The 26,203-nt window shown below is 35.2% G+C and overlaps 2 protein-coding genes across 2 annotated transcripts in view; both read right to left on the bottom strand.

Moving 5' to 3' along the window:
* Positions 1–9,085: 9,085 nt before the first annotated feature.
* On the bottom strand, positions 9,086–25,330 carry LOC145771065 (EGF-like repeat and discoidin I-like domain-containing protein 3). Its single transcript, XM_082582809.1, has 6 exons — positions 25,216–25,330; positions 24,787–24,831; positions 13,318–13,506; positions 11,955–12,095; positions 10,444–10,598; positions 9,086–9,261 (listed from the first exon to the last, which is right to left on the bottom strand). The coding sequence occupies exons 1-6, from the start codon at positions 25,328–25,330 to the stop codon at positions 9,115–9,117; spliced, it is 792 nt and encodes a 263-aa protein (XP_082438935.1). The 3' UTR covers positions 9,086–9,114.
* The window catches only part of LOC145771063 (uncharacterized), a 208,969-nt gene continuing 191,865 nt past the window's right edge, over positions 9,100–26,203 (bottom strand). Inside the window, exon 9 of the mRNA XM_082582806.1 lies at positions 9,100–9,129. The gene's annotated coding sequence lies outside the window, so the exon portion shown is untranslated. The remainder of the gene's footprint in view (positions 9,130–26,203) is intronic.

Here is a 26,203-nt window from a genome sequence, read left to right as displayed (position 1 = left end):
CTCCTTTTTTTGCCCATTTTTTTCAGCAACAAATCTTGAAAAAGAGTTTAATTTTTTTGTTTCTGAAAGAAATAACTCATTAATAATGGCTTAGCAGAAGGCTCTGTTACATAACACTGCAGTAATGGCATAAAACCCAATATGACATAATATTTAAAATGATTTCCATAGATTATTTTAAGAATCCAAAATTTTGACAGGTGGTCTTAAACTTTTGAGCGCGACTGTAGTATGGTAAACTGTCAAATTCTTTTCAGGCTGTAGGATTTGAAGCAGCATGGATTAAGTAATGTTACTGGTTTGATAAGTAGACGGATTGTCATTTCATTTTTTTTTCAATGCAAATTTACAAATATTGAATCTTTGGACTATCTTTGAAATGAAAAGTTTGAGCTACTTTTGGTCAGGCCTTTTATTGAAGTTGGGCTGGAGATTTTCATATAATCTGGTGACATGAATATTCAGCAATTATTGTTATCCAGTTGTTGGTGAAGTCTCAGTTCAAGTTTTTTTGAATCCAGTTAGGCTTAATATACCGTATATTTTTTTGAGATACACAAGAATGTTTTAATTTGGTGGTTTATTTAATTGGGACACAGACTATGAACGTAGATTAAAGTAAGTTCAGCCTTGTTTTGCTGTTGTACTTGTGCTTTTTGGCTGTGGCTGTATTTACACTATATAGTGTAAGAATATCCTCAATAGTGTTGCCAGATAAATAATTCTTCCTTAATTTGAGCAAAGTTTAAAGCTTATACAAGCGTTTTTGAAGAGTGTATAATAGGTCCTGCCCCTGAAGAACCTATTATACACAAGCTAACATTGAAAAACCAAACATATTTTTTTCACTTTCACTGCAAAAACAAGCTCATAAAAACGTGAAACAATAACACTTAGTGTCTATAAACATTTTAATTGCGAAAGTAAGATTAATTAGCGTTACATCAATAGCTCTTAACTGTGCAAGAGGCGTCTTCATAAGTGGGGTGTTAAACACTTTTCTGCCACGGTCAAAATTCATTAGTTTTGTTGAAATGACTTTTGGAGCGTAGCCTACATGTAATACATGTAATGTAATATGTAATACATGTAATGTAATACATGTAATACATAGACTCTTTATGGACAGACATAAAACGAAAAACATTGTTGTCACTGCTAAAATCTTGCAATTTCAAGCAATTGTAATGTATGTCAGTAAAGAGTCTACATGAAGCAATACTTCGAAAATGAGTGTTTGTTATTTGTTACCTCAACTTCAGTTATAATCAACAACGGCAATTGCTTTTTAGTAACCTGCTCTGATGATGTCGCCAAACTTCCAAGCTTTTCTTTCACACCTTCACACCTTTGAAATGAATCCTTGAAGGACCTATTAAACAGTAACGTCCAAGACCTATTTTAGGCCTACAATGAATTAAGCATTTGAAGAATTAACTTTTGTACGTTATAGTGCAAAGTCAAATTTACCTTACAATTTTCATTTTATGTATATTGCAAATATGTAATTCCTGATGAGGATACACGTACGTGTCGAAAACGTTAGAGTTTATTTTTAATTATGTTATATATTTGTGTATGTAATATATCATGTTAAACCCGCTGAAGTTACTTTGTCTTGTTTCTCTAATATAACAATACAAATTAACGACTTAAATAATGTTTGCTATTAATTATTTTCAATGTACCGTAATAAATCCTAAAAAAATAGTTAAAAAAGGCAAATAACTAGTCGAACAAGAGATCACAGGCTAAACCTATAGATTCAATCCGCATGTCATGTAAAGATGTACAGTAGTTATGTCAAAATGAACACTACTCTAAGCTACATTTAACGGCTAACACTAAATTAAGATGATCTAAACCGGAGCCTGTCCGCAAACGTCTTTCTCGCTTCAAGTAGAATAATTGCTTATTAGTCTACCTACCTGGTGGCTTATCTGATTGTGAACTTTTCATGGCTGTTGACTACACTCAATTGAAACTTTTTTTTAACACATTTCCGACAGAATTTAGTCCATAATCACAATCTTATTTGATTCAATGTTACAATTCAATGCAATGAATTCATTCAATCATTAACCTTTTATGAATTGCAATCTCTGCATTTCATCAGGAAACAGTTTCCGAATCCAACGAAAACAGCCATTCAACGAATAGGTGAGCACCTTAGTGACCTTTATAGATAGCTATGGTGAGTGCGATCGTGTATTTCAATCCCGTGTGCAATGCGTTGATAATGGAAGCCAGACTTATCCATTAATAACGTATTGAACACAAAATCTTAATACAAAATAAAACAATTTTTCTTAACTTCCTTTGAAACTTTTATTTACAGTAGATTAGATGCTTGACTTTGAATCTCAATATTTTACATGGTTTGATATCAGTGACGTCATAACAATGTAACTGAACTGGCAGCCTAGAGTTTAAAATTTGCATTTGATCAGGAAACAGCTTCCTATTAGTCTAACCTCTAACGAAAACAGTCATTCAACGAATAGGTGAGGAGTACCTTGTAGTGACCTTCATAGATAGCTATGGTGAGTGCTATCGAGTATTTCAATCCCGCATGCAACGCGTTGATAACGGAAGCCAAAGTTTTCCATTATAACCTATTTAACACAAAATCTCACTACAGAAAACAACAAATTTCTTGTTTTTTTTAACATTTAAAACTTTTGCTCATTTATACAATTAAGCATTTGAAGAATTAACTTTTGTACGTTTTAAAAATAAAGCTTACTTTTCTAGCAACATTATATTACATGTACACTCCAAAAGTCATTTCAACAAAAATAGTGAATTTTGACCGTGGTGGAAAAGAGTTTAACACCCTACTTATGAAGACGCCTCTTGCACAGTTAAGAGCTATTGATGTAACGCTAATTAATCTTACTTTCGCAATTAAAATGTTTATAGACACTAAGTGTTATTGTTTCACGTTTTTATGAGCTTGTTTTTGCAGTGAAAGTGAAAAAACATGTTTGGTTTTTCAATGTTTGCTTGTGTATAATAGGTCCTTCAGGGGTAGGATCGATTATACACTCTTCAAAAACGTTTGTATAAGCTTTAACTTTACAAAAATAAATTCTATTGTCAAGATATTTACACAGTCAATAAACATTAACCTTGGCCGTATTCACTAAGAATTTTGTCTTATTTTGATATAAGCTGAAGAAATGAGAGCAAAAAAGAAAAAATATCTAATAGTTCCTACATCTCTCCTACGGTACTACAAAAAAATAGTAAAATTGAGTTTTTTGCTGATAACTATTTTTCAAGTAGTCCTAGAATAAAAGATGTTCTTAGAGCAGATATAAACATGCCACTTCTGCAGCTTTTGATGTAACGTTCATCTTTTTACCCCCAGTGATTTTCAAAATATGACAATTTTTATGAAAATGGGTACTGGTAACCATAGAAACGCCCAGCGCGACCGTGTGACGTCATTATTTTCAATTTCTTTTTTCACGTTTGTGTTTTTAATAGTCCACTACAAATTTTCAGAAAGTTTAGGAAAAATCCATGAACCTCGCTATTTTTTGGCACAGCCTATAGTGGGTACCTATGATCTACATTATGTGCAAATTTGACCTGTTATTGTGCCACGTTTGGATAGAGGCTTAATTTTTTCTGGCAACTGAGCTCATAAAACAATAAAAGCATCTGGCAAAACTGGTAGCAATTATTTTTTTGAGAAATCAAATATCATTCAGTCATCACAATTCAGCTGGTAGCTTTCCTTCAACTATCATTTCAGGCATTTTGCAATATAGTTTGAACTAGAGAGATTGGTTTCAAATAAACTCTCACTACTGACCTATCACGAAACAGTTCAGTATGATTTTCTGACCATTCACGCAAAAACACATGAAATGGCCTAACAATCTAGCAATGATAAAGCTTTGGTAGAGAATTTTCTTTGTTGAACCATAGAGAAATAAAACAAAGTAACTTCAGCGGGTTTAACGGGATGTATTGCATACACAAATATTGCATAATTAAAAATAAACTCTAACGTTTTGGACACGTACGAGTGTCTTCATCAGGAATTACATATCTGCAATATACATAAAATTAAAATTGTAATGTAAATTTGACTTTTCGCTATAACTGTAACTGTATACTAACGACACTCCATTTATACAGTCCAGTATACAGTTATAGTGCAAAGTCAAATTTACCTTACAATTTTCATTTTATGTATATTGCAAATATGTAATTCCTGATGAGGATACACGTACGTGTCGAAAACGTTAGAGTTTATTTTTAATTATGTTATATATTTGTGTATGTAATATATCATGTTAAACCCGCTGAAGTTACTTTGTCTTGTTTCTCTAATATAACAATACAAATTAACGACTTAAATAATGTTTGCTATTAATTATTTTCAATGTACCGTAATAAATCCTAAAAAAATAGTTAAAAAAGGCAAATAACTAGTCGAACAAGAGATCACAGGCTAAACCTATAGATTCAATCCGCATGTCATGTAAAGATGTACAGTAGTTATGTCAAAATGAACACTACTCTAAGCTACATTTAACGGCTAACACTAAATTAAGATGATCTAAACCGGAGCCTGTCCGCAAACGTCTTTCTCGCTTCAAGTAGAATAATTGCTTATTAGTCTACCTACCTGGTGGCCTATCTGATTGTGAACTTTTCATGGCTGTTGACTACACTCAATTGAAACTTTTTTTTAACACATTTCCGACAGAATTTAGTCCATAATCACAATCTTATTTGATTCAATGTTACAATTCAATGCAATGAATTCATTCAATCATTAACCTTTTATGAATTGCAATCTCTGCATTTCATCAGGAAACAGTTTCCGAATCCAACGAAAACAGCCATTCAACGAATAGGTGAGCACCTTAGTGACCTTTATAGATAGCTATGGTGAGTGCGATCGGGTATTTCAATCCCGTGTGCAATGCGTTGATAACGGAAGCCAGACTTATCCATTAATAACGTATTGAACACAAAATCTTACCACAAAATAAGACAATTTTTCCTAACTTCCTTTGAAACTTTTATTTACAGTAGATTAGATGCTTGACTTTGAATCTCAATATTTTACATGGTTTGATATCAGTGACGTCATAACAATGTAACTGAACTGGCAGCCTAGAGTTTAAAATTTGCATTTGATCAGGAAACAGCTTCCTATTAGTCTAACCTCTAACGAAAACAGCCATTCAACGAATAGGTGAGGAGTACTTTGTAGTGACCTTCATTGATGGCTATGGTGAGTGCTATCGAGTATTTCAATCCCGTATGCAACGCGTTGATAACGGAAGCCAAAGTTTTCCATTATAATCTACTGAATACAAAATCTCACTACAGAAAACAACAAATTTCTTGTTTTTTTAACATTTAAAACTTTTGCTCATTTATACAAGAAGCAATTTGATTAGAATACTGTAAAGTTCGTTGTTCTTCTTGCCTATATATTTGCATTCGGTTTGTAATATTGAAAGGCAACTAAGCAATCTCTCTCTCAGTCTTCCATCTATGAAGGCAGGGCCGTGTTAACCACCGGGGAGACACGGCTGTTTAGGGGCCCTTTTATTTCAGTTTGTTCAATGTTTTTTTACTGTAAAAAAGAAAAGCTGCTACAGAAGCATGATATAATAGTAATCAATAACTTAAATCATGCAAGGCGTATTTACTGCTTCTCAACCCCTGGCTGGGGCCCACCTCCGTTTAGGGGATACTCATATTTATCACATGTAGCGTTTTTCGGGTTTTAATTTTACATATTGGCCAACATTTAATATGTACATTGTACAGGAATTGTTTTATTCAATTTCGCAAAAATTTTTCGTTTGCTTTGCTCACTCAACCACATTTTATTCTTCTAACCAGGGACCTTGGGCATACAGACATTCAAAAGTGGATTAAGGGATTAAAAAGTCTTTTAAGTCCTGCAAAAACTAACTAAGTAGGCTATTGTAATATTCTGAAGAAAACACTGCCCACTCAAACAGCCTAGTTAATTAATATTCAAGTGCTGTAAAAATATTATTGGTAAAGCGAAAATGAAAACACCTCTGATAGATTTTCGAAGTTCCAGTTTGTTGAAAGGCCCTACCATAGCCTACTTATAAGCCATACAAATTTTCAGGAAATTACTCATTGAAATCATTCTATGGTCGTGAATGAAGTTTTTTTGAAATGGTAGGCCAACTTAAATTTAAAACCAATCCTTCTCCCCAAATCCAATTTTAATTTGATGAATTAACTAAAGCGACCTATGGTTACAGTTAAGGTTCGCCCACATACAAATTGAGAATCTTGATCAAGAAAAAAAAAAACATTATCTGCTCCAAAAATAACTAAAAAGTGATCAAAACAAGATGATACTTTTCAAAATTTTCTTAAGGCAAGCCCACCAAACTCCGATCCGACTTTAATTTTTCGGACATTAAGTTTTGCATTTTCCATATCCATATTGTCTATCCATATCCATATTGTCCATGTTTTGCATTTGCATATATCTTATCAATGTTGATTTGTTAAAATTCCTATCCTTTCCCTAGCTTTTTTCCACATCTGTTACTGCATAGTCAACTTATTTATTATGTTTATACAAAAATTTTACAGTTTTTTACTCTTTGCTGGAATGATAAATATTAATTCTTTACCTACATTGAAAGAGTTTGCTGCCAGAATATAACAATTTTTTCCTATTTTTAAGAGTCATCACTAAATATAAGGACCCACTAGTGGATTTAGGGGGGGGGACAAGTTGGTGCTCACACGACCTTGCATGAAGGGTGTTACTTTTAGGAGGCATAGAAGCTTATTGGCCTACGTCACCAAGAAATTGACTCAACTTTTGCATCTTAATTATCATGACGCAATATACGAGCCAAAAACTAACCCCGTGATATGAACGAATCTTTCATCAGTTGCATAGTTTCATGACTCTTCTTCCTCACTCGAGAAAATTTCGCTTGTCGGATACTCGGCATGTACATTTCAGCTACTGCCCAAGTCAGCAAATGAATTTTTCGTCTAGTATGGAAATTGCTTGGTCATCGCTTGCTAGACTGCTAAGTTTTTTATGTAGGCAATGGTTTGTTTTTTGTATTCAAACAAAAATAAATGACTGACTGTAATAAGCTTTCATTGCAAATGATTTATTTGTGATGTAATTTAAGTCATTAAAAAATTAGAACGATTGCGTTGTTCTACAACTGCAATACAACATATTAGGATAGTTCTAAAACTTCGGATTTGTGTTGTTTGAATTAAATGGAACGCAACTCGTACAAGAACAATAATTAAAAACGACATAGAGGCAAAATAGGGCGACAGGCTTTTGCGTCAATTTTTCGCAATAAGTTCGAAATATGTTTGTTTGGATGCTTGCAGTAAGCCTAATGTGTTAACTATTCTTGGAAGTGCATTGCTTAAAATCAGATTGTAGCGTATTTTCTGACGTCAAAGACTTTCATGTGTTCCGTTTTCGTTTCGAGCTGACGATGAAACGAAAATGCTTAGAAAAAAACAAAATATTTCACTAAATACTTTGATATGAAGTAAAACTGGTCTGAGCTCTGATCATACAGGCAAATGTAAAAAATTTCATGGAAACAAAAGATCACTAACGAATCTAACGATGAAGTATTATCCAAATTCAATTCAAGCAAAATTCGCTTACAATTAGTCAAAAAAAGAAAATTGAAGTATTTCGGACACACAATAAGGCAAAACTCGTTACAAAGATCACCAACAGAAGGAAAGATAAACGGTAAAAGAAACAAAGGCAGACTAAGAATGATTTGGACTTCGAACATCACTACATGGACAAAATTAAGCCATGAAAATGCAGTACGAAGAGCTCATGGTCGAGAACAGTGACGCATTGTATCCAACCCTCAATAAGAGGAAGGAACGTAATGATGATGATGAAGTAAAACCAAGAAAGAAGTTCCAGCGTCGAAATAAAAAAAGTGATGTAAAATTTCAAATAAAAAAATGCCTTCAACTGCTCTGCACATAAATGAAAAATTGTGACACTTGATTGACTGAATATTTATCCTCCGACTGGGAAAGCTTCTTGCAGAGCTTAATCCTGGTAGTTTCGCATACTTGTAGAGGTCTTGAATCACTGACGCAGGCCCGGTCACTGAGATTGGCAGAGTGAAGTTTTAAATTGTTGAAGTGTTGTTGCCAAGAATATTCCATCCAGTAGATGCCGCTGAATGGAAAGCAGTCCTTAACATACGTTGCTCAAGCGCACACCCCGAAGATGTGAGATTTGAAGTAACGCACTAACCAACTGAGCTATCGGGCTATATTTCACACAATCATTCGCTGTGAACTTCTAATTCTAACAAAATGCATTGACATTTTTGTCACTTCCACTAGCCCAAGAATATTGTTATTATTCCACTTCACAAGCTCAATCGTTTTGCGCAGAAACGAAACAAGGCGTTTTAAAATATTTTCTTGTCGAAGAGACCAAGTAGCGATGAGGATAAACAAATGTTTGCCATTGTTAAATAACAGTTTGTATAGAACTAAAAGCATCGACAGTGCTACTGTATTTCGGATTACTGTTGATTTTGATGTTTGAGTTAGGTCAATGCATTACATTAATAGCTAGTTTGATTTTTATTGGAGTATTTATGATAGCTTATTTTAATTTGGCAAAATAGTTTAATTCCTCAAGATTGAGAGACCGGCTTTTTTCGAGATCTCTAAAAAGCTGATATCCGAAAAAACAACTCTTAAACACTGCGTTACTATTGATTGCAGCTGGTCATTGCAGGATATGACATGCAATACTTTGCACGTGGGCGCCATCTTGATTATTCTTTGTTTCTTCTTTTGTCTCTGTCAGGTTGCTTGCACAACGTTAAGAGGATTACCGTTCATTTATGTAGCCTACTTATCAGTTCATTTTTAAACGCAACCACTTTGCACAACAAACAAATCTTTCGCATTGTTTATTCAAAATTAATTTTTATGATTATACTTAGACTTTATTGACAGACAAATAACTATACACAGAAATCAGTCTTTGCAATTTCACAATCATATAACGGATTTTCTATCCACCATCTTTTATGTTCAGTCGCATAAATTGCTTTAGCACAACAGATACTCCATCCTTAAGAAGGGTCTTTCAACGCAAGAACTAACAATGAGGCGAAAGTATCTTCCGGTCACAGGAACAGGAAACCGATTTGTCACGTGAGTATCTCCGCTTTTATCTGCAGGATCAGCTTCAAAAGTCTTCAAAAACAACGTTTAGTGCAAATGGAAAGTTTCAATGTAACAACGCAGTTAATAAATTCATCACAAAATCAAAGTAAACACGCGTTACAGATTTTTTTTTTTGGATGTTAAAATCAAAAGATAAAAGGATGCGGTGGCAAACATCCAAGCAGGATAATTAACGAATTTTAAAGCCGTTACGAAATTTCACACATATTATATAAGAAGTAAATATATTTCAAATAGGTTCAACCAATCATATATTGAGATGAGATCATTTTGCATTGACGCTGCAAGCTAAGTTTTTGAAATTGCGAAATTATTGCGTCACCTTTTGTTTGTTATTTTCATACTTTGTTTTTGTTAAATTATTACGATACTTTAAAAGTGGCATTTATCTTTTAAGATGTTTCTGTATTAATTGTGCTTACCCAGGGCTTGCGCGAACTGACACAACGAAGATTTTTCAAACAATATCACTAGAACATGGCTGGCTATTTTAAATAACAAACAAAGATATATTGTTAGAGGTGCATGTACTGTAATCTAGAATTTCAATCCTTCTCGTTGATAGTTTAAAGTATTTCTTGTTGATGCAAAACACAACGCTTTGGTGAAAATTCAAAATTAAAGATTTCAACCTTTTAACTGCCACTGTTTTCGATGTTTTTTTTTAATTAAGCAATTCTTTGATTTTGAGTGGCTGCATTTTGAGAACGATAACTGAAAGAAAAAAAATAAAAACATGAAATTTTTTTTTAATTTTTAACAGCCTTTTGAAATATGTTTACATTTTTTCTTATTATTTTTTTCGTTGCCGTTTGGATATCTGAAACAAAAAATTTAAACTGTCATAAATTTCACCGCCAGATGTGAGGCAAGGTCCACACAAACGTTGGCACAGTGATGCTAATGCGTCATGCGAAAAAGAACCGAATATACTTCACCTTGCAAAAAAAAATACAAATTCACTATAAAATTTTGAAAATTGCAGAAAAAATTCGAATACAACATTGGTAATTTTTTCAACTTTCAAAGAACGCAAGTCTTCCTCTTTCTAATAAAGTAGGTCTAAAACTCTAAACCCAGGCAGTTTCGCAAACAAAGAACTGAGCTATAGTGATTACAAACGCAGTGGGTATTTTTAGGAGGAGGCTTGTGGTCTTTAATGAGCCCCTGGTAGTTAAAGAGTTAACTTACTTTATCACCTCCTGTGAAAGCTTGAATCACTTGCATTTGATCTATCGAATTTCCATACGATATTTGGAATCCAGCACCACCCTGGTATCCTTGAGTTATTACTCCAACTACTCCAGTCGGGATCAAAAAATCCACTTGCAACCAAGCTCCGTCGTCTGCAAAACAAAACCTGTCAACAGGGCGTAGTTTAATCAGGCGATGCAGATTAGTTTGCAATAATTTACAGCAGGTGCTTAGTTGCAGTATGACTGGCTTCCATTCTTTTTAGATCTAATTATGTCTGCCTAGTTAAATCGTAGAACGTTGCTCATTGACTGTTTGACCACTCTTTAAGATATTAGACATACCCGAGCAGACAACTTTAAGTGGTCAAGGTATAGACCAAATAAAGTTGTTGTCTGGGACAGTAGACTACATACAATTACAGCAGTGTACCAATAATAATAATACAAATAACACCAATCTACGCATTTCAAACATGCTAATGATGCTTCTTGTAAAAGCATTCGATGTTATAGGCAAAATTATATTAAATTGCATTTGCATCTACATTTAAATATAACAACATAACATGAACATTGAACCTATTCATTCATATACATTTTCTTGCAGTCTTTGTGTCTGCTTTCTGACATCTTATTCATTGTCCTGTCAAAAAGTAAGTATGCAAGTGCAACCGATGCCTTTCTGACCGTCGTACAGGATTCTTTCTACTCGACTACGCAGCCGACATCCTACCTACATATGAGGTGAACCGTGCACACACTGCACAATCCAGGTTACTTTTGACTGAAGTAAAAATAAAAACATTTAACCAAAAAAAGAAACGTCGGGTGAAGTTCTCCATTATCCGCTTGTTTTGAAACAACTACAATAATTATTCATTGTTGACGATGATAATAAATGCACGCAGTCTGCGGTTCGATCTTTGCGTACACCATTAGCCTGTTTCGGCCCACTTAGTTTAATTTTTACTTCTATGCATCAAACAAGTTTGTTGCTCCTCAGTAGCCTCTATCCGGTTTCTCAAAACTTTTTACTTTTTTACTTCATTGAATTCCATTCCATTATTCATAGAATTCATTTCATATTCACAATCATATTTGATTCAATATTTCAGTCAATTCAATCCAATCAATTCACTCGTTTAATCATTCACCATTTTATGAATTCCAATCTCTGCATTTATCAAGTGACAGCTTCCGAGTTCAACGAAAACAGCCATTCAACAAATAGGTGAATACCTTAGTGATCTTTATAGATGGTTATGGTGAGTGCTATCGGTGTGTGCAATGCGTTGATAACGGACTAGGTTACACCACTGTGCACAGCTGTGAAGTCGTATTATGGAAAAAGTCTAAGCCGTGTGTTTGAACTGACCTGAATGCACATAGCCTTCGTTCAATTTACAAATCCTGTCGTTTAGTATACGGTAAAAGTCATTTCGCCCTAAAGTTTAAAAACATTTTCTCTGTAATGTCGGATCAACATGCTTCATCATACAAACTCACATGGAGGGCTTGGACGCCAAGCTCCCAATCCGCGGCTTTCATCTAATCGACCATATTGTGGTAGATACGGGCTGGTACCATTACCACTGGCTGACATTTGATTGTCCTTGATTCTCCCATCTTTCAATCCAGCCTCACATTCTGTTACAATACACTTGCTAAAAATGTTCAGTCTTACACCTTTTGTCTATAAAGTATGTAGAAATTTTTTAAAACGTTTTTTCTTTGCATATTTGAAGTGTATCAAGAAGTTGCAATAAATTTAGTATGAAACTCTACGTAGTTATCTTGTTTAGTTGTTAACTTATAGCGATTTTACTAAACCAAATTTTAAGGGGGTGCGGAGGTGGTAGTAGGAGGTTCTTGACACCCATATTCTGTTTGGTTGACCAAGAATGGTCACCAATTTCTCAATGGTAGAAGTTGAATTTCCAAAATACCGGGTAATGATGCACCCTACGCGAGAGTCAAACCAGCTCAGCTTGATCGTGAAGTTGTTTGTTTATGAAATCAGGCATTTTATCAACTGAGTTATCGGGACGGATATCAGAATCAAGACATTAATTCATGTAAGTCCATCAAAATTTGCATAAGTCACAGATTACGTCGTTGTTTTATTGAAGCTGGAATTTTCCTGAAAGCAAATGTTTCAATCGAAGTTAGAATACATTTCCTACCACGATGTCAACTACAAGCATTTGCTTTGTTAAAAGTCTGATTCTGAAAATAATCCAATTTGGTTAAATACGTACTAAACCTGGCAGTCCCTAAATCGCTCAGCGCTAAATGGTTTGGTCACTGTCTCTATATTACTAATAATATAGAGACTGTGGTTTGGTTATGGTTGTTGCGGCAAGGTGTAAATTTTTATTTGCGGTGCGCGTTCGCGGTCGAACTTGTAACTTATTGTAAGCATCGAAGCAAAATTATTGTGAGCATCGGAAGTAGCGATTTCAAATCTGGACACTATTTTTTTTTTAAAGTTTTTTCAAAAAAATTATTTCAAATATTGACATCACTGAAGACCAACGAAAATGTAAATAAAAATAAATTTATCATAAAGAAAGCGTGTTAACCTCCCTATGAGGTTCCACGACTGTTTAGAAAGTCCACACATTATAATTTGTTTTATCCTTTCATCGGTGTCTACCAACAACTAGCATGAAAAAGGTGTCGAGCAAGGTTTCAATTCATTACGGTATTTGAAAGTCACCATCTTATCCACTGCGCCATCCCACAGCTTTTTTCTAATAGCAAACTTTATCAACCGTTTTTACATCGACCTCAAGAAAGCTCAATTCACAACAGCATTGTTTTGTTAAAACAACATCAGAAAAATATGAAAAACACAAAGCTAACTTACGCTGACAAGTTGGTCGTTCCTGGGTCCAAGTCAGATCTTCTTTGCATGTAGCGTTCAGCTGTTGACCCACACCGACAAACCCGTATCCTTTTTTGCATCTGTAGTTAATTGTAGCTCCAACTGGTACTTCAGTAACATTTGGAAACACCGAACCAAATTGAGGAGCGTCAGGTACACGGCATCGTATATCTGCATATAATGTAATGAAATCTATCTAAACTGTTTTGTAATCGCATCCACAGCAGTGGCGCCGCCAGACCTTGAAAATTGGAAATGTTACTGCAAGACAGTGATATATTATTTAACTTCTCTTGTTTTCCAGTTCTATTGTCTGCTGCAATATAGCCTACCTAAAGTCCCACATTTTTGACATGTCTGATCTGTTGAAACAAAATAAATTGACTTGATGCTAGGTGCTTAAAACAGTTAAGTTCTCTTGTATGGGATATGGCCAGGCGCGGATTTATGGGGGGGGGGCCAGGGGGCCCGGGCCTCCCCGAAATTTTTGAGAGGAATTGTTGAAATTGTATGTTTCCGCATCAAATGGTTTGATATGCTTCTAAACAGCTGATATTAGTCCTACGGCGGACTTAACTTATCCTGGGGGGCGGGGAGGATAATTTTTTGTTATTGTTATGGTTGAAATTATTCATCGATCAGACTCCGTTATTTTCTTTCATACAACTTCAAATACATTTTAATAGCATCATTTGTTGGAGCTGACTCAGCTGAAACCAACACTGAACCAAATAACGTCAGTTAAAACAATCTGAAACCTTGAATGGCTGTTTTATAGTTTTTAGTCTTCATTATAATTTCTTCATTACTAAAACCGGAAATTTCAACAGCACAGTTTGGATTTGTCCCAGACAAAGGGACCAGAAATGGAATTTTTACATTAAAAATGTTAACAGAGAGATGTATAGAAAAGAACAAGGATCTTTATCTATGTTTCATAGACTTTTCTAAAGCTTTTGATAAGGTTCAACATGCCAAATTATTCCATATACTGCATTCTTTAGATATCGACGGTAAAGACCTCAGAGTCATACGAAACCTCTATTGGGAACAAACGGCTGCAATACGTATAAATAACGATCTTAGCGAATTCAAATCGATCCAACGTGGCGTCAGACAAGGATGTGTCCTATCTCCAGATCTTTTCAACGTTTACAGTGAGATGATTTTGAGAGACATCGAAAATATGAATGGAGTAAAGGTTGGAGGACAAAATATAACAAACTTGAGATACGCTGATGATACAGTCTTGATAGCAGAATCTGCAAACAATCTACAGGACTTATTAAATTCTGTTGTCAATAACAGTAAAGCAATGGGTTTAGAGTTAAATTCAAGAAAAACAGAATGCATGACGGTATCAAAAAAGAAAACTTATCCAAATTGCAACCTAACACTCAATGGTGTTACAGTGAAACAAGTTGATAAATTTAAATATCTTGGATATATTATAACTTCCGATGGCAAAAGTGACACTGAAATTAAAAAGAGAATCGCCATAGCAAAGGATACTTTCAGTAAAATGAGCACAGTCTTCAGGAATCGCAACATGACAATAAAGACCAAAATTAAAGTTTTAAAAGCATATGTAGAATCAATTCTAACCTACGGATGTGAATGCTGGACAATAAGTAAAGATATGAAGAAAAGACTAGAGGCTGCTGAGATGTGGTTTCTCAGAAGGATGTTGAGGATATCTTGGACTGAAAAGAAGAGTAATGACGAAGTTATGAAATTGGCAAATGCAGAAAGGAGATTAATAACAACAGTTAGAAGGCGTCAGATGCAATTTGTAGGTCATATTCACAGACATGGAGATTTGGAAAAATTAGCTCTATTGGGGATGATACAGGGAAAAAGAAGCAGAGGTCGACAAAGATTAACTTATTTAAACAGCTTGAATCAATGGGCCACAAACACAACAGTTAAAACGAACGATTTTATACGAATGGCAAATGACAGAGAAGTTTGGAAGACCATGATCGCCAACGTCTGTATCAGATCAGGCACATAATCATCATCATCATAATTTCAATCCATTACCGTATATACCTGCAAACATACAAATATCCAATTGTTCATGGACACTGCATACAGGGTTTTAAAGCAGATTTCAAGCTCACTTTGCATGCTTGCAATTTTTATTCAAGCAAAATTTATTTTTTAAGCATTCACAATTGATGAAAATAGCTGTTTTAATGTCTATATCAGTGGTTTTCAACCGGGGGTCCGTGAAAGTTTTCGAGTTTGCAGCATGATTGATAAATTACGAAAGTTAAAAATTGTTTGGTTGTGCTTTATTTGTGTATTACCGTAATTTTCAAACTGTACGTCCCAACGAACTTGTGCGATGTCCTTTGAAAGTAGGTTTGCACGAAGGATTGGTTTCTAAATCGAAAAAATATCATATATATAAATGAATTAATTTTTTAACAAGGCTTTGTTCAAATTAATTCTTTTGAGACAGCAGTCTATTGATCAATGCTTAACTTAGAAACGTTAGTCAGCAGTCTATCACCACTCACAGTTTTGCAAATGACAAAGATTATAACGAATTAATATTGATTAGAAATGAAAAAAGGGAGAAATTGTTTGTAACGGTTGCAAAATTCTATTGATTTTTGATAAAAAATTATTGAAAAACCACAAATCAACATATAGATTACCGGTACTGATTTTGATGCTGTATGCCAACATAAAGCTCAAAACAAAACTTCGTTAATGTCATCAGCCGTTATAAGTGCGTTGCGAGTTCAGCAAATTTTTCTAAGTGTGTCGCTTCGAAACTTATGAAACATTTGATTCCATTATAGGAAAAACGATATATCAAAATTTCAGATAAAATTTTTTTAAGGTTCCGTGACTGCTTCGAAAGTATCAAAGGGGTCCGCTAAAACAAAAAGGTTGAGAACCCCTAGACTCTATTTTATAGCATATCGTATATGTCGTAGTATCATTGTTCATATCTGTTTTTTGGCCCCTCCCCCCAAAAAAAAACTCCTAGATCCGCGCCTGGATATGGCCTACATATAGTTTCAAGCTCACTTTCACTGAACTAAGTTGGCAGTACTGTATCGTAATTTACATTGACCATCAAAAATATAAATGTAGAATAATTTTAAAATCGCATTCCGTTCAACACTCGTAAGCGTCTATCTAACGCAGTGGATAATCTGTCATAACTTGAAATACATCTTCAGTCACAACTTGAGGAATAATATTTGTAAACAGCTTTCTTTTTACGTCAATTCACAATAGCAAAATAGAACACGCTGCACTGTTAAAATCTTTAGTAAAATTTTTCTACTATTAGTTTTTAGATGTTTTCGCTTTTCTCGTGGTACACTGAGTAATTATTACTCAATCTGTTGCAATATTTACTCCCATTTTGGTAAAAGTTGGAGTGAGAAAAGTGGGAATAATTGAATACCAAGTAGAGGGTAAAGTTTAGAAGCATTTTTAATAGTGCACTGCATCTACTGGCTAGTGACTAGCCGCTATGGGAAAGAACTTCTTTCCAAGAATAACAAGCTGACTGACAACTAGGTATAACAACTAACAATGTGAATAATAACTTAATAAATAGAACATAAACGTTACTTCAATATAGCATCAGTCGCCTTGCACTAGCCGAGGCAAATTTTTCTACCAACATATTCAAATCAAGCTTTTCACATATGTCTGATTCAGATGACATTATTACCAGATTGTTTGAGCGATCTTGAATCATGGTGGTTCTAAGTCGCGATTTAACAATTTCCAGTTTTGAAAACGATCTTTCAGCTGAGAATGAAGTGACGGGCAACGAAAGTGCCAGTTTCATTACAATCACAACATTGCTGTAGCAATTGCCCTCGTCACGAATTATGCGATATTGGTCTATCAATGTTGCATCTGGGTCTAAAAAACTAGCGTTTTGCAGCAGTAGCAGTTGCAATTTGAGATCGTACATATATACAGTAGGTCTTCACGATACCACTCGGCTGCCTTCATAATGTTGGCTGTAGCTTCTTTCGTCAGGAATCGTCTTGGAACTAAATATCCTAATCCGCGTAGCACAAATGAACTTGCCTGATTAAATCGTGATATTATCGTTTGTTGCATGATATCAAGAACCTGAAATATATAAAAGCATGGTCAATACAAAGAAATGAGAGCAAATTCAGAGAATAATTTCGGAGCAACCTACAAAATATAAAATTTGCTTGAGCGGAACGTGTGCTACATTACATACCGACTGCTATCAAACTATCACAAACCTGAAAGTAAAACTGCACGCGGAAGCGATCTTTTCCAGTAAGATTAGAGACAGTGTGACGATTTTCGTCAAGTCGTTTTGAAACTGTTTCTATTTCGTGGGCTACCAGAGCTGTCAGCATTGATCGGAAAAATGCTAATGGTATACTCCTGGCACACTGCTACGGCTTCATTGAAAAATTATTCAAACTTCTTGTCATTGCGAAGAGTTTTGACTGTTGCAAGCAGGTCTTCCACTCGATCAAAGCCAGATACTCCATCCAAGGTTTTGCTTTGGAGTTTATCTGACACTCATTTGGTTAAAGAATGAAGACATTTGAAGACCTGAAAAGCATAAATAGGCAATGTTAAAGGTAAGGTCCATTGAATTGAACAAAAATTTAAAGCTACTTTTCTGAAAAATTTTCCTTTTTGAAAGGATAGTAAATAGATAACGTACGAATACTAATAAAAACATAAGAAATAATTTTGCTTACTTTTAAGGACAGCACGAATCCAAAGTCGATGCAGTGACGAAAGCCTTGCTGCAAATAGCACTTTTTTTCCATTCATTAAGATTTCATCTAGCGTGGAAAGGATAACAGGAAGCGCGCTGTCTATAACACGTCATATAGAATCGATACGGCATGCCCACCTTGTGTCGGACAGCATTTTCAGTGTTTTTACCAGCCCATTGCAATGTACTTTTTTGCACTGTTTGGAACAGTTCGTGGTGCATAGAACAAGTTTCCAAAAACACATAAAGATTTCGAACTCGTCCAAACAAATTTCTTGCGGAGACACTTTGCACCAGTATCTAATTCATGCAATGTGCATAACAATGCAAAAATAGCGCTGACGAAGATAATTCTTGAATCCGCGCTTGAAGACCATTGTGTTTTCCACTCACATTTGCCGCGCCATCGTAACACTGCCCTCTAATTTTGCACACATCCAAACAATGATTCTCAAGTGTCTTCTTTATGATAATAAACAGAGTAGCAGCACATGTGTCGTCGACTTTAATCATGGCGAGCAATCGTTCTCCAACCGTACTATTGTGAACATAACGCACAATAAGCGAAAGCTGTTCGTCATGTGCACAATCCATAGTTTCATCAGCCATTATGCAAAAAAATTCAGCATCTTCATTTGACGGACTACTTCTTCAGTAATTGCATTTCACACCAACTCTATCATTCCATTTTGTGTCTGGTGGCTCAAGTAAGAGCAATTGCCTGCACAAAAAAACACTTTAGGTGAATCAGGCACAAACACCTTTGATATCTGGCCAAGTACAAATAGAGAGAGCTAAATCAGTCAACGTATCTGCATGTTTCATTTTTGAAGGAGAGCTTCACAAAATTCTATTTATACCTTTAACATGAGAAAAGCTGTTATATTAATTATCAACAATAATTTAGTGAAAATTTTGCAATAGGTTGTTTAGCCGTTATTTCAATATTTGTATCTCATTTTATGCTTTCAGTGCTACATTAAAAATCCACATATTATTATGATCTATTTTAAATACTGAGAAAGTCTGTGCAAAATTACTTGGTGCACTTGCGAGATGTTCAGAAAGATGCATGTCGCCTTCAGCAGCGAATTCTAGAATGCCTCATGATTTTGACTACTCTGTTAGTTGATGGAGAAATTATCAAATACATACTGCACTGAAACGCTTTAAAAACGTTTTTCAATGCTTAGAAAATACGAATGTCAAAACACAGTAGATATATCAAACGTAGAGGCGGTCACATGTGTAGCATATGACATTGCGAGCATTGAGGCTAATAAAAGTTAATAGAATAGTTAGGGCAGTATATGACAAAATATGACCTTACCCCAAAAAAATTGTAACAAAAGGTTTTTCAACTGATTTGATTAGTATTGGGTGTCAGTATTGACATATTCAAAATCGTAAGCGATCCAACTTCCGAAAAGTGGTTATTTTCAAGATGGCTTCCAAGATGGCCGCCAAACCGTTAAAATAACAGTAAATTGACCATAACTCGGTCATCATATGACCAAAACATGGAGTTTTGGTGTCTATACCTAGGTTTTTATACCCTGTGAAGTCAATGAGACCATTCTCAGAATTGTTGTATTATCTGATAGCAATCCAAGATGGCTGCCAAACCAATAAAATAACAGTAAATTGACAATTACTCGGTCATCATATGACTAAAACATGTAGTTTTGGTGTCTATATCTAGGTTTTTATACCCTGTGAAGTCAATGAGACAATTCTCAGAATTGTTGAATTATCTGATAGTCTGTAAATTCAATATGGCAATCCAAGATGGCTGCCAAGCCAATAAAATAACAGTAAATTTACCATAACTCGGTCATCCTATGACCAAAACATGCAGTTTTGGTGTCTATATCTAGGTTTTTATACCCTGTGAAGTCAATGAGACCATTCTCAGAATTGTTGAATTATCTGATAGCCTATAAATTCAATATGGCAATCCAAGATGGCTGCCAAAACAATTAATAATGAACAATAATAATGTACTGGTAATGGTTATTAAAAAACCCGGTGAATTTCTATATTATATATTTGAGTAAACTAAGCAAGCATAAAGAGTTCATACGATGTGGTTATGTACAGTAGACTCTTGACATAATCAGCATAAAGAAAGCATATGGATCAAGTATTACTAAAGCTCATCGCTGTCACTCTTGATGTCATCGTCTGTAATTATGTGATTGCTGTATGGGTTGACACATGAACCAGTTTGGCATGGTCCACATCCAGCATGGCATGGTAGCCCATATCTCCGGCAACTACAGTGAAGTGGACACGATATCAAAGATCCTTGACGTTTAATCACAACCGGTGAATGCATGAATGAAGAGGAGCTGTGAGCAATGAGCATAGGCTATATCTGGCCCGGTGATTGCCTTCAGTTTGTTGATGTCGTGTATCTTGGTTGAGTAAGCTTTGTCGGAGCGAAAGTAAAGGTCTTTAATGTGTGGGTCAGTGTTAGCATAGTATAGTAACAATATTAAAAGAGCCGTGTCTTCACCAATTAAAGTCGTGCCATGTCGATGAGGGCTGTCCATCTGCCGTCTTGGCGATGTCAACATCTGTATCACCTGGTGCGCTGATCACATTGCAGCTTTTATTCCTCAGTTGAGCAGAAATTAGAGAAATTAATCCTTCCTTGTTGGAAGCTCGAGACAAAAACTGCTCCTTCTTTCCAATGAACTTGGTGTCTGCAGTAAAATGAACAACCCGGTGGACGTTCATGCCGCGTCTTTGATGTGTATTGTCTTTGATAGACGGACCACCATATGCATCAAAGACCACCGTTGCTATGCGATAATGACGAATGGTATAATCTGCATACGACTGTACAATAGACCCACAACTGTCTCCAGCTTTCCATAGCACTCGATGCAACAAGAACCCCCCATCAAGAACGTAGTGATCGGTTTTCGGGGCAGATTTTTTCACTACTTCATAATCGCCTGACGTCACACTGCTGGCATGTTCTGTGATGGCGGGAGCTATTTGAGACTTATCGGCTTCTCGGAAAAAATGTCTAGCTTCAAACAAGGCGGGTTGGCATACACTGAGCTCGTGCTTTATCACTTCCTGCATGGAGAGATCACCTGTTTGATTAAGGATCTTGGAAATAAAGCTATGATCGTTATGTTTGATAACGATGGCAGTAGTAACCTGGAAACACAGCGCTGCAATACATTGGTCAAGAAAATTACAACATTCAAGTCCTTTGTTCACCCTGAACATTTGCCACCTACACCATCCTCTACCAAATTCCACTGCCTCAGAGTTTACTACCAGATTATGGTCTGGATAGGTAAGCTACTGACGATGGTGTGGATGCTCTAGACTGGGGATGGAAAGTAGACAATAATCAGATGGTTCCAATCATGACGGACATGAAAGCTGCCCCGGACAACCTACTGAAAATGATACACTGCAATTGCGAATCGTGTCCACCTCACTGCAGTTGCCGGAGGTATGGGCTACCATGTCATGCTGAATGTGGACCATGCCAAACTGGTTCATGTGTCAACCCATACAGCAATCACATAATTACAGACGATGACATGGAGAGTGACAGCAATGAGATTTAGTAATACTTGACCCATGTGCTTTATTTACGCTGATTATGTCAAGAGTCTACTGATGTACATGACCACATCGTATGAACTCTTTATGCCTGCTTAGTTTACCTAAATATGTATAGAAATTCACCGGGTTTTTAATAACCAATACATTGTTCTTGTTCATTTTTAATTGTTTTGCCAGCCATCTTGGATTGCCATATTGAATTTATAGGCTATCAGATAATTCAACAATTCTGAGAATGGTCTCATTGACTTCACAGGGTATAAAACCTTAGATATAGACACCAAAACTACATGTTTTGGTCATATGATGACCGAGTTATGGTCAATTTACTGTTATTTTATTGGTTTGGCAGCCATCTTGGATTGCTATATATTGAATTTATAGGCTCTCAGATAATTCAACAATTCTGAGAATGGTCTGATTGACTGCACAGGGTACAAACACCTAGGTATAGACACCAAAACTACATGTTTTGGTCATATTATGACCGAGTTATGGTCAATTTACTGTTATTTTGTTGATTTGGCGGCCATCTTGGATTGCCATATTCAATTTATAGGCTATCAGATAATTCAACAACTCTTAAAATGGTCTCATTGACTTCACAGGGTACAAACACCTAGATATAGACACCAAAACTCCATATTTTGGTCATATGATGACCGAGTTTTGGTCAATTTCCTGTTATTTTAATGGTTTGGCGGCCATCTTGAAAATAACCACTTTCCGGAAGTTGGATCGCTTAAGATTTTGAATATGTCAATACTGATACCCAAAACTAATCAAATCAGTTGAAAAACCTTTTGTTGCAATTTTTTTGGGGTCAAACCATATATATTGCCCTAACTATGTGACGGCCACCGGGCATAGTTCAACTGCAATGAATGCTCCACCGGAGTTAAAAGATTTTTTATTCTTAATATTTCTTCTTCCTAACCACGAAGATTTCATCAGGAGAATGCACATTGCACAATATCAAATGATAAGTTTAAAACACAAAAATAGGAAACAATTTTTATACTTTTTATTAAGATGCCAAAAATGCACTATATGACGGAACAATACAGAGTCAACATGTTTCTATTTTTATTCGACGCAAAAAGAAGCTTCACAGATAGTAAAAATAACCAATTAAAATACAAACCCCAGCCAGCTAAATCTGATGCTTTTTTCATCGATTCAATGTTGTAGGGCGTTGAATTGATGTAAAAAGTGTACAATTTTGCTCGCGGGGACGCAGGTATTACAATTTAAAGGCAATAAGTAACGCAATATCCTTAGAAATAAAAGAATGAGACAAGAATTTTACTACAAGTGAAACGTATTTTAACGTCGAATAAACGTAGGAACATGTTGATTATAGTTGCATTGTTCGTCATATTGCATTTTATGCAAATCAATACGTAATATGTTTGCTCGCTCATTTGGTGTTACTTTATCGTCATTTTATATTGTGCATGAAATCTTCGTGGATAGGAAGAAGAAATATTAAGAACAAAAATTTATTTAACAGCCGTAGAGTATTAGTGCAGTTTAATAGAATAAACTTTAACTAATATTAACAGGACTATTACATACCAAGCTGTTGAAAACTCGACAGGGAAAGCAAAATGCGGCATCCTTAGGTTCTGAATACTCCAGCCAGAGATAGTCATCAAACCATTGTCAGCAAAATTTTCTAACTTTAACTTTCGGATAATTGGAGTTGACAGTTTTAATTCGTCCTTTACTGGTAACATAATTAATCTTTTAAGTCCATTGTAGATTTTTAATTGTTAAATATTAAGATTTACTGAATCACTGTTCTAAATAAATAACATTGATTACTTCGTAGATTACAAAGCTAAAATTTAATTCTGAACGAACTTTACAATGAAAACAGGTTTATGTTCTTTTTATTGTCAACAAAGCCAAACTTCCCTTTGGCTCACCTTCCTACTCTCATCCTCATTGCATTTCCTCTCTATTAAAATAGTGTCATTCTCGTCTCACTCATTTTAGATACCAAAAAAACTTTTGCAGATTTTGTAACTTACAGTAATTAAACTTGTGCAACAAAAAGCACTGTGGAAGCAAGTGACCCTTATGCGTTATGCAGCAAGTAAATTAAACTAAGTTAAGAATTTCAACCGCTTGCATTATCCTGGTATCCACGGCTACATTACATTAGTAGATTTCGTTGAGTTAAATCTTAATTATATCTTTACGAAAACATTAAATGACCCAATGCTGTATGCACTGCCACTACTCTACTAACTTAGAAAGGCAGTCTCTCACATAGCTATACATTTCCACTCGATCCAACAACCTTGCTGGTTACAAAGTAAATCCTAAAATAACACGTGAAAAACCATGCCCTTGTTGTCTGGTTACAAAATAAATCCTAAAATAAGTCGTGAAAAACCATGCCCTTGTTGTACTCGCTGTTAGATCAAAATGTTAGCATTGTCTCCGATTTTCCACCACGAGGTAAAAATATGATGAAATATTAAACAAATAAAAATGAAATAGCCAAGCCAGAACCAATCTGCTGAACTGCTGGTAACAATTGTTACGTAACAGGTAGCAAAGTGCGTAACTAGAATCAGAAATCATAATTATAACAGCAGCAAGGAGAACGCATTTAAATTAAAAGAGAAAGCTTTTACTCCCCAAAACATTGAGAGGCACCTTCCCCCCTTACCCCCCCTCCCTGTCGGCGCCACTGATCCGCAGTGGGCTGTTATCTGCTTCAACTCAGCAGCAGTATAAAAACAATAACTGCAAATGCAAAATAATTCGCTGCGAGATATTTTATCTGTTTTAACTGTTTTAACGACTTTTCTTTACTTTTGTAATCATTTGGAAAGTTTTTTTTTTCTCCATTTTTGTTTCAGAAGATGTTTTATCTTTAACGAAATCCTTTCCATTTTTGAAAACAAGTTAATCACTTTTTAGTTGATCAAACGTCTTACTTTCAATAAAGTTTTGTTTTTGAAGAAAATTGGACATAGCAAATTAATTCTATTTTATAAATACATGCACAGTATATGATCCCAGACAAAGTAATGTAAAGCTACGATAGCTTGTAATAAAAACAAACACAATTGTTCATGGTGTCATACCATTTGGAGAACGCGGAGTGAGGTTAACAAGCTGTTGAACAGTGTCTGAAAAACAAATTTCATAATGACAAATTTTATGATGATGATGATGATGACCACATTGCGTATGAATATTAAATAGTGATAACTGAAAATTCAATTTTAACCTTTTTAATCTAAATTTTATCAAATTTCAAAGTTTTAAAAATTTTACAAACACGAAAATCGTGTCCAATATTTATCGTTAATATTTATCACGAATCACAGTCACAGTGAAATGGCGAAGTTAGTTTCAAAATAGTTCTTTAACAATACAGTACTGAAAGTCTTTGTCTTGAATCTTATTCTTCATAAATTTTAATTACTTGTGTTGTTGAAACAAATGTTCGAATGTTGGCCGAAGATGATTTACCACAATTTTGTTATATGACTGTGACGTCAGTAACTTACCATTGAGGATTCTTAACTGCTCGACTAAACTTGAAATCCTTGAACTGTCGTCACAATTGCACTGGCCAATATCTCCCTTTTCACCTTTTGACCAAGGTTGGCCTGTAGGCCCCATTGTATAGGCACGTCCCTGGGTAACATCGGGTGGCGATTGTACCTCCTGATGTTGATCTACCATTTGACGAAGAGGTAGACACAAGTTTGAAAGGTTCATTCCATAAACAAGATGAACGAACATCAACATTGCAATGAATTTAGTCAACATTTTGAAAGATTATTACTCTGCAACTAAATTGTACTGTCAAGACAAAAAGGATCAATTTGTGTCTTTTGATTGTTTGACTGAATCTTTATCCTCGGACTGGGAAAGTTTCTTTGAGAGTCTAATCCTGGCAGTTTGTAGAGCACTTGTAGAGGCTTTGAATCAATGACGCAAGCCCGGTCACTGAGATTGACATTGTGAAGTTTGCGATTGCTGAAGTCTTGTTGCCAGGGAATTATTCCATCCATTAGATGCCGCTGAGTGGAGAGCAGTCCTTAACCCTATCTGTAGCGACACGGGGCTTTATGAGGACGCCCCACTCTTGTAGTGAAATATTTCACGGAAGGAAATATGCGAGAGATGTGAAATTTCTTGACTTTTAGTTTTTATTCTTTGCAAATTTTCTAAACCTACCTGGTCATTTTTTTCCCTTCCTGCCCTTCACAATAAGCATTTCGTCTCAGGTGGCTAGACATTTTCGTGCAATGCTAGTTATATATATGTTAATGTAAGTGCAATAAAAATGTTAGTGCAATTACTTTGAAACGTAAAAACGCCCAAAAATGCCTTATATTCATGAGAAAATGTAATGTTTTGTTTAGTTTAGCATTACTTTATGTTATAATTCAAAAATTTCATTTTTGAAGCTATTTTTGGGAAATTAGAATAAAAACCGACTTTCTGACGTCTTTTCATCTCAAACAATTTATTTCAATAAATTTGTTG

Source organism: Aplidium turbinatum, chromosome 5 (genome assembly GCF_918807975.1).
Source record: "Aplidium turbinatum chromosome 5, kaAplTurb1.1, whole genome shotgun sequence".
NCBI lineage: Eukaryota > Metazoa > Chordata > Ascidiacea > Aplousobranchia > Polyclinidae > Aplidium > Aplidium turbinatum.
Note: the sequence above shows the minus strand (reverse complement) of the source record. Positions and strands in the feature narration are given on the sequence as shown.

Coding starts and splice junctions, on each gene's coding strand:
- LOC145771065 (XM_082582809.1), bottom strand. CDS start 25,330: ATGGGGCCTACAGGCCAACCTTGGTCAAAAGGTGAAAAGGGAGATATT. Junction 13,507..24,786: donor CACTCCGCGTTCTCCAAATG/GTATGACACCAT, acceptor CATTATATGCAG/ATATACGATGCCGTGTACCT. Junction 9,262..10,443: donor CTTTCACAGGAGGTGATAAA/GTAAGTTAACTC, acceptor TTGTTTTTGAAG/ACTTTTGAAGCTGATCCTGC.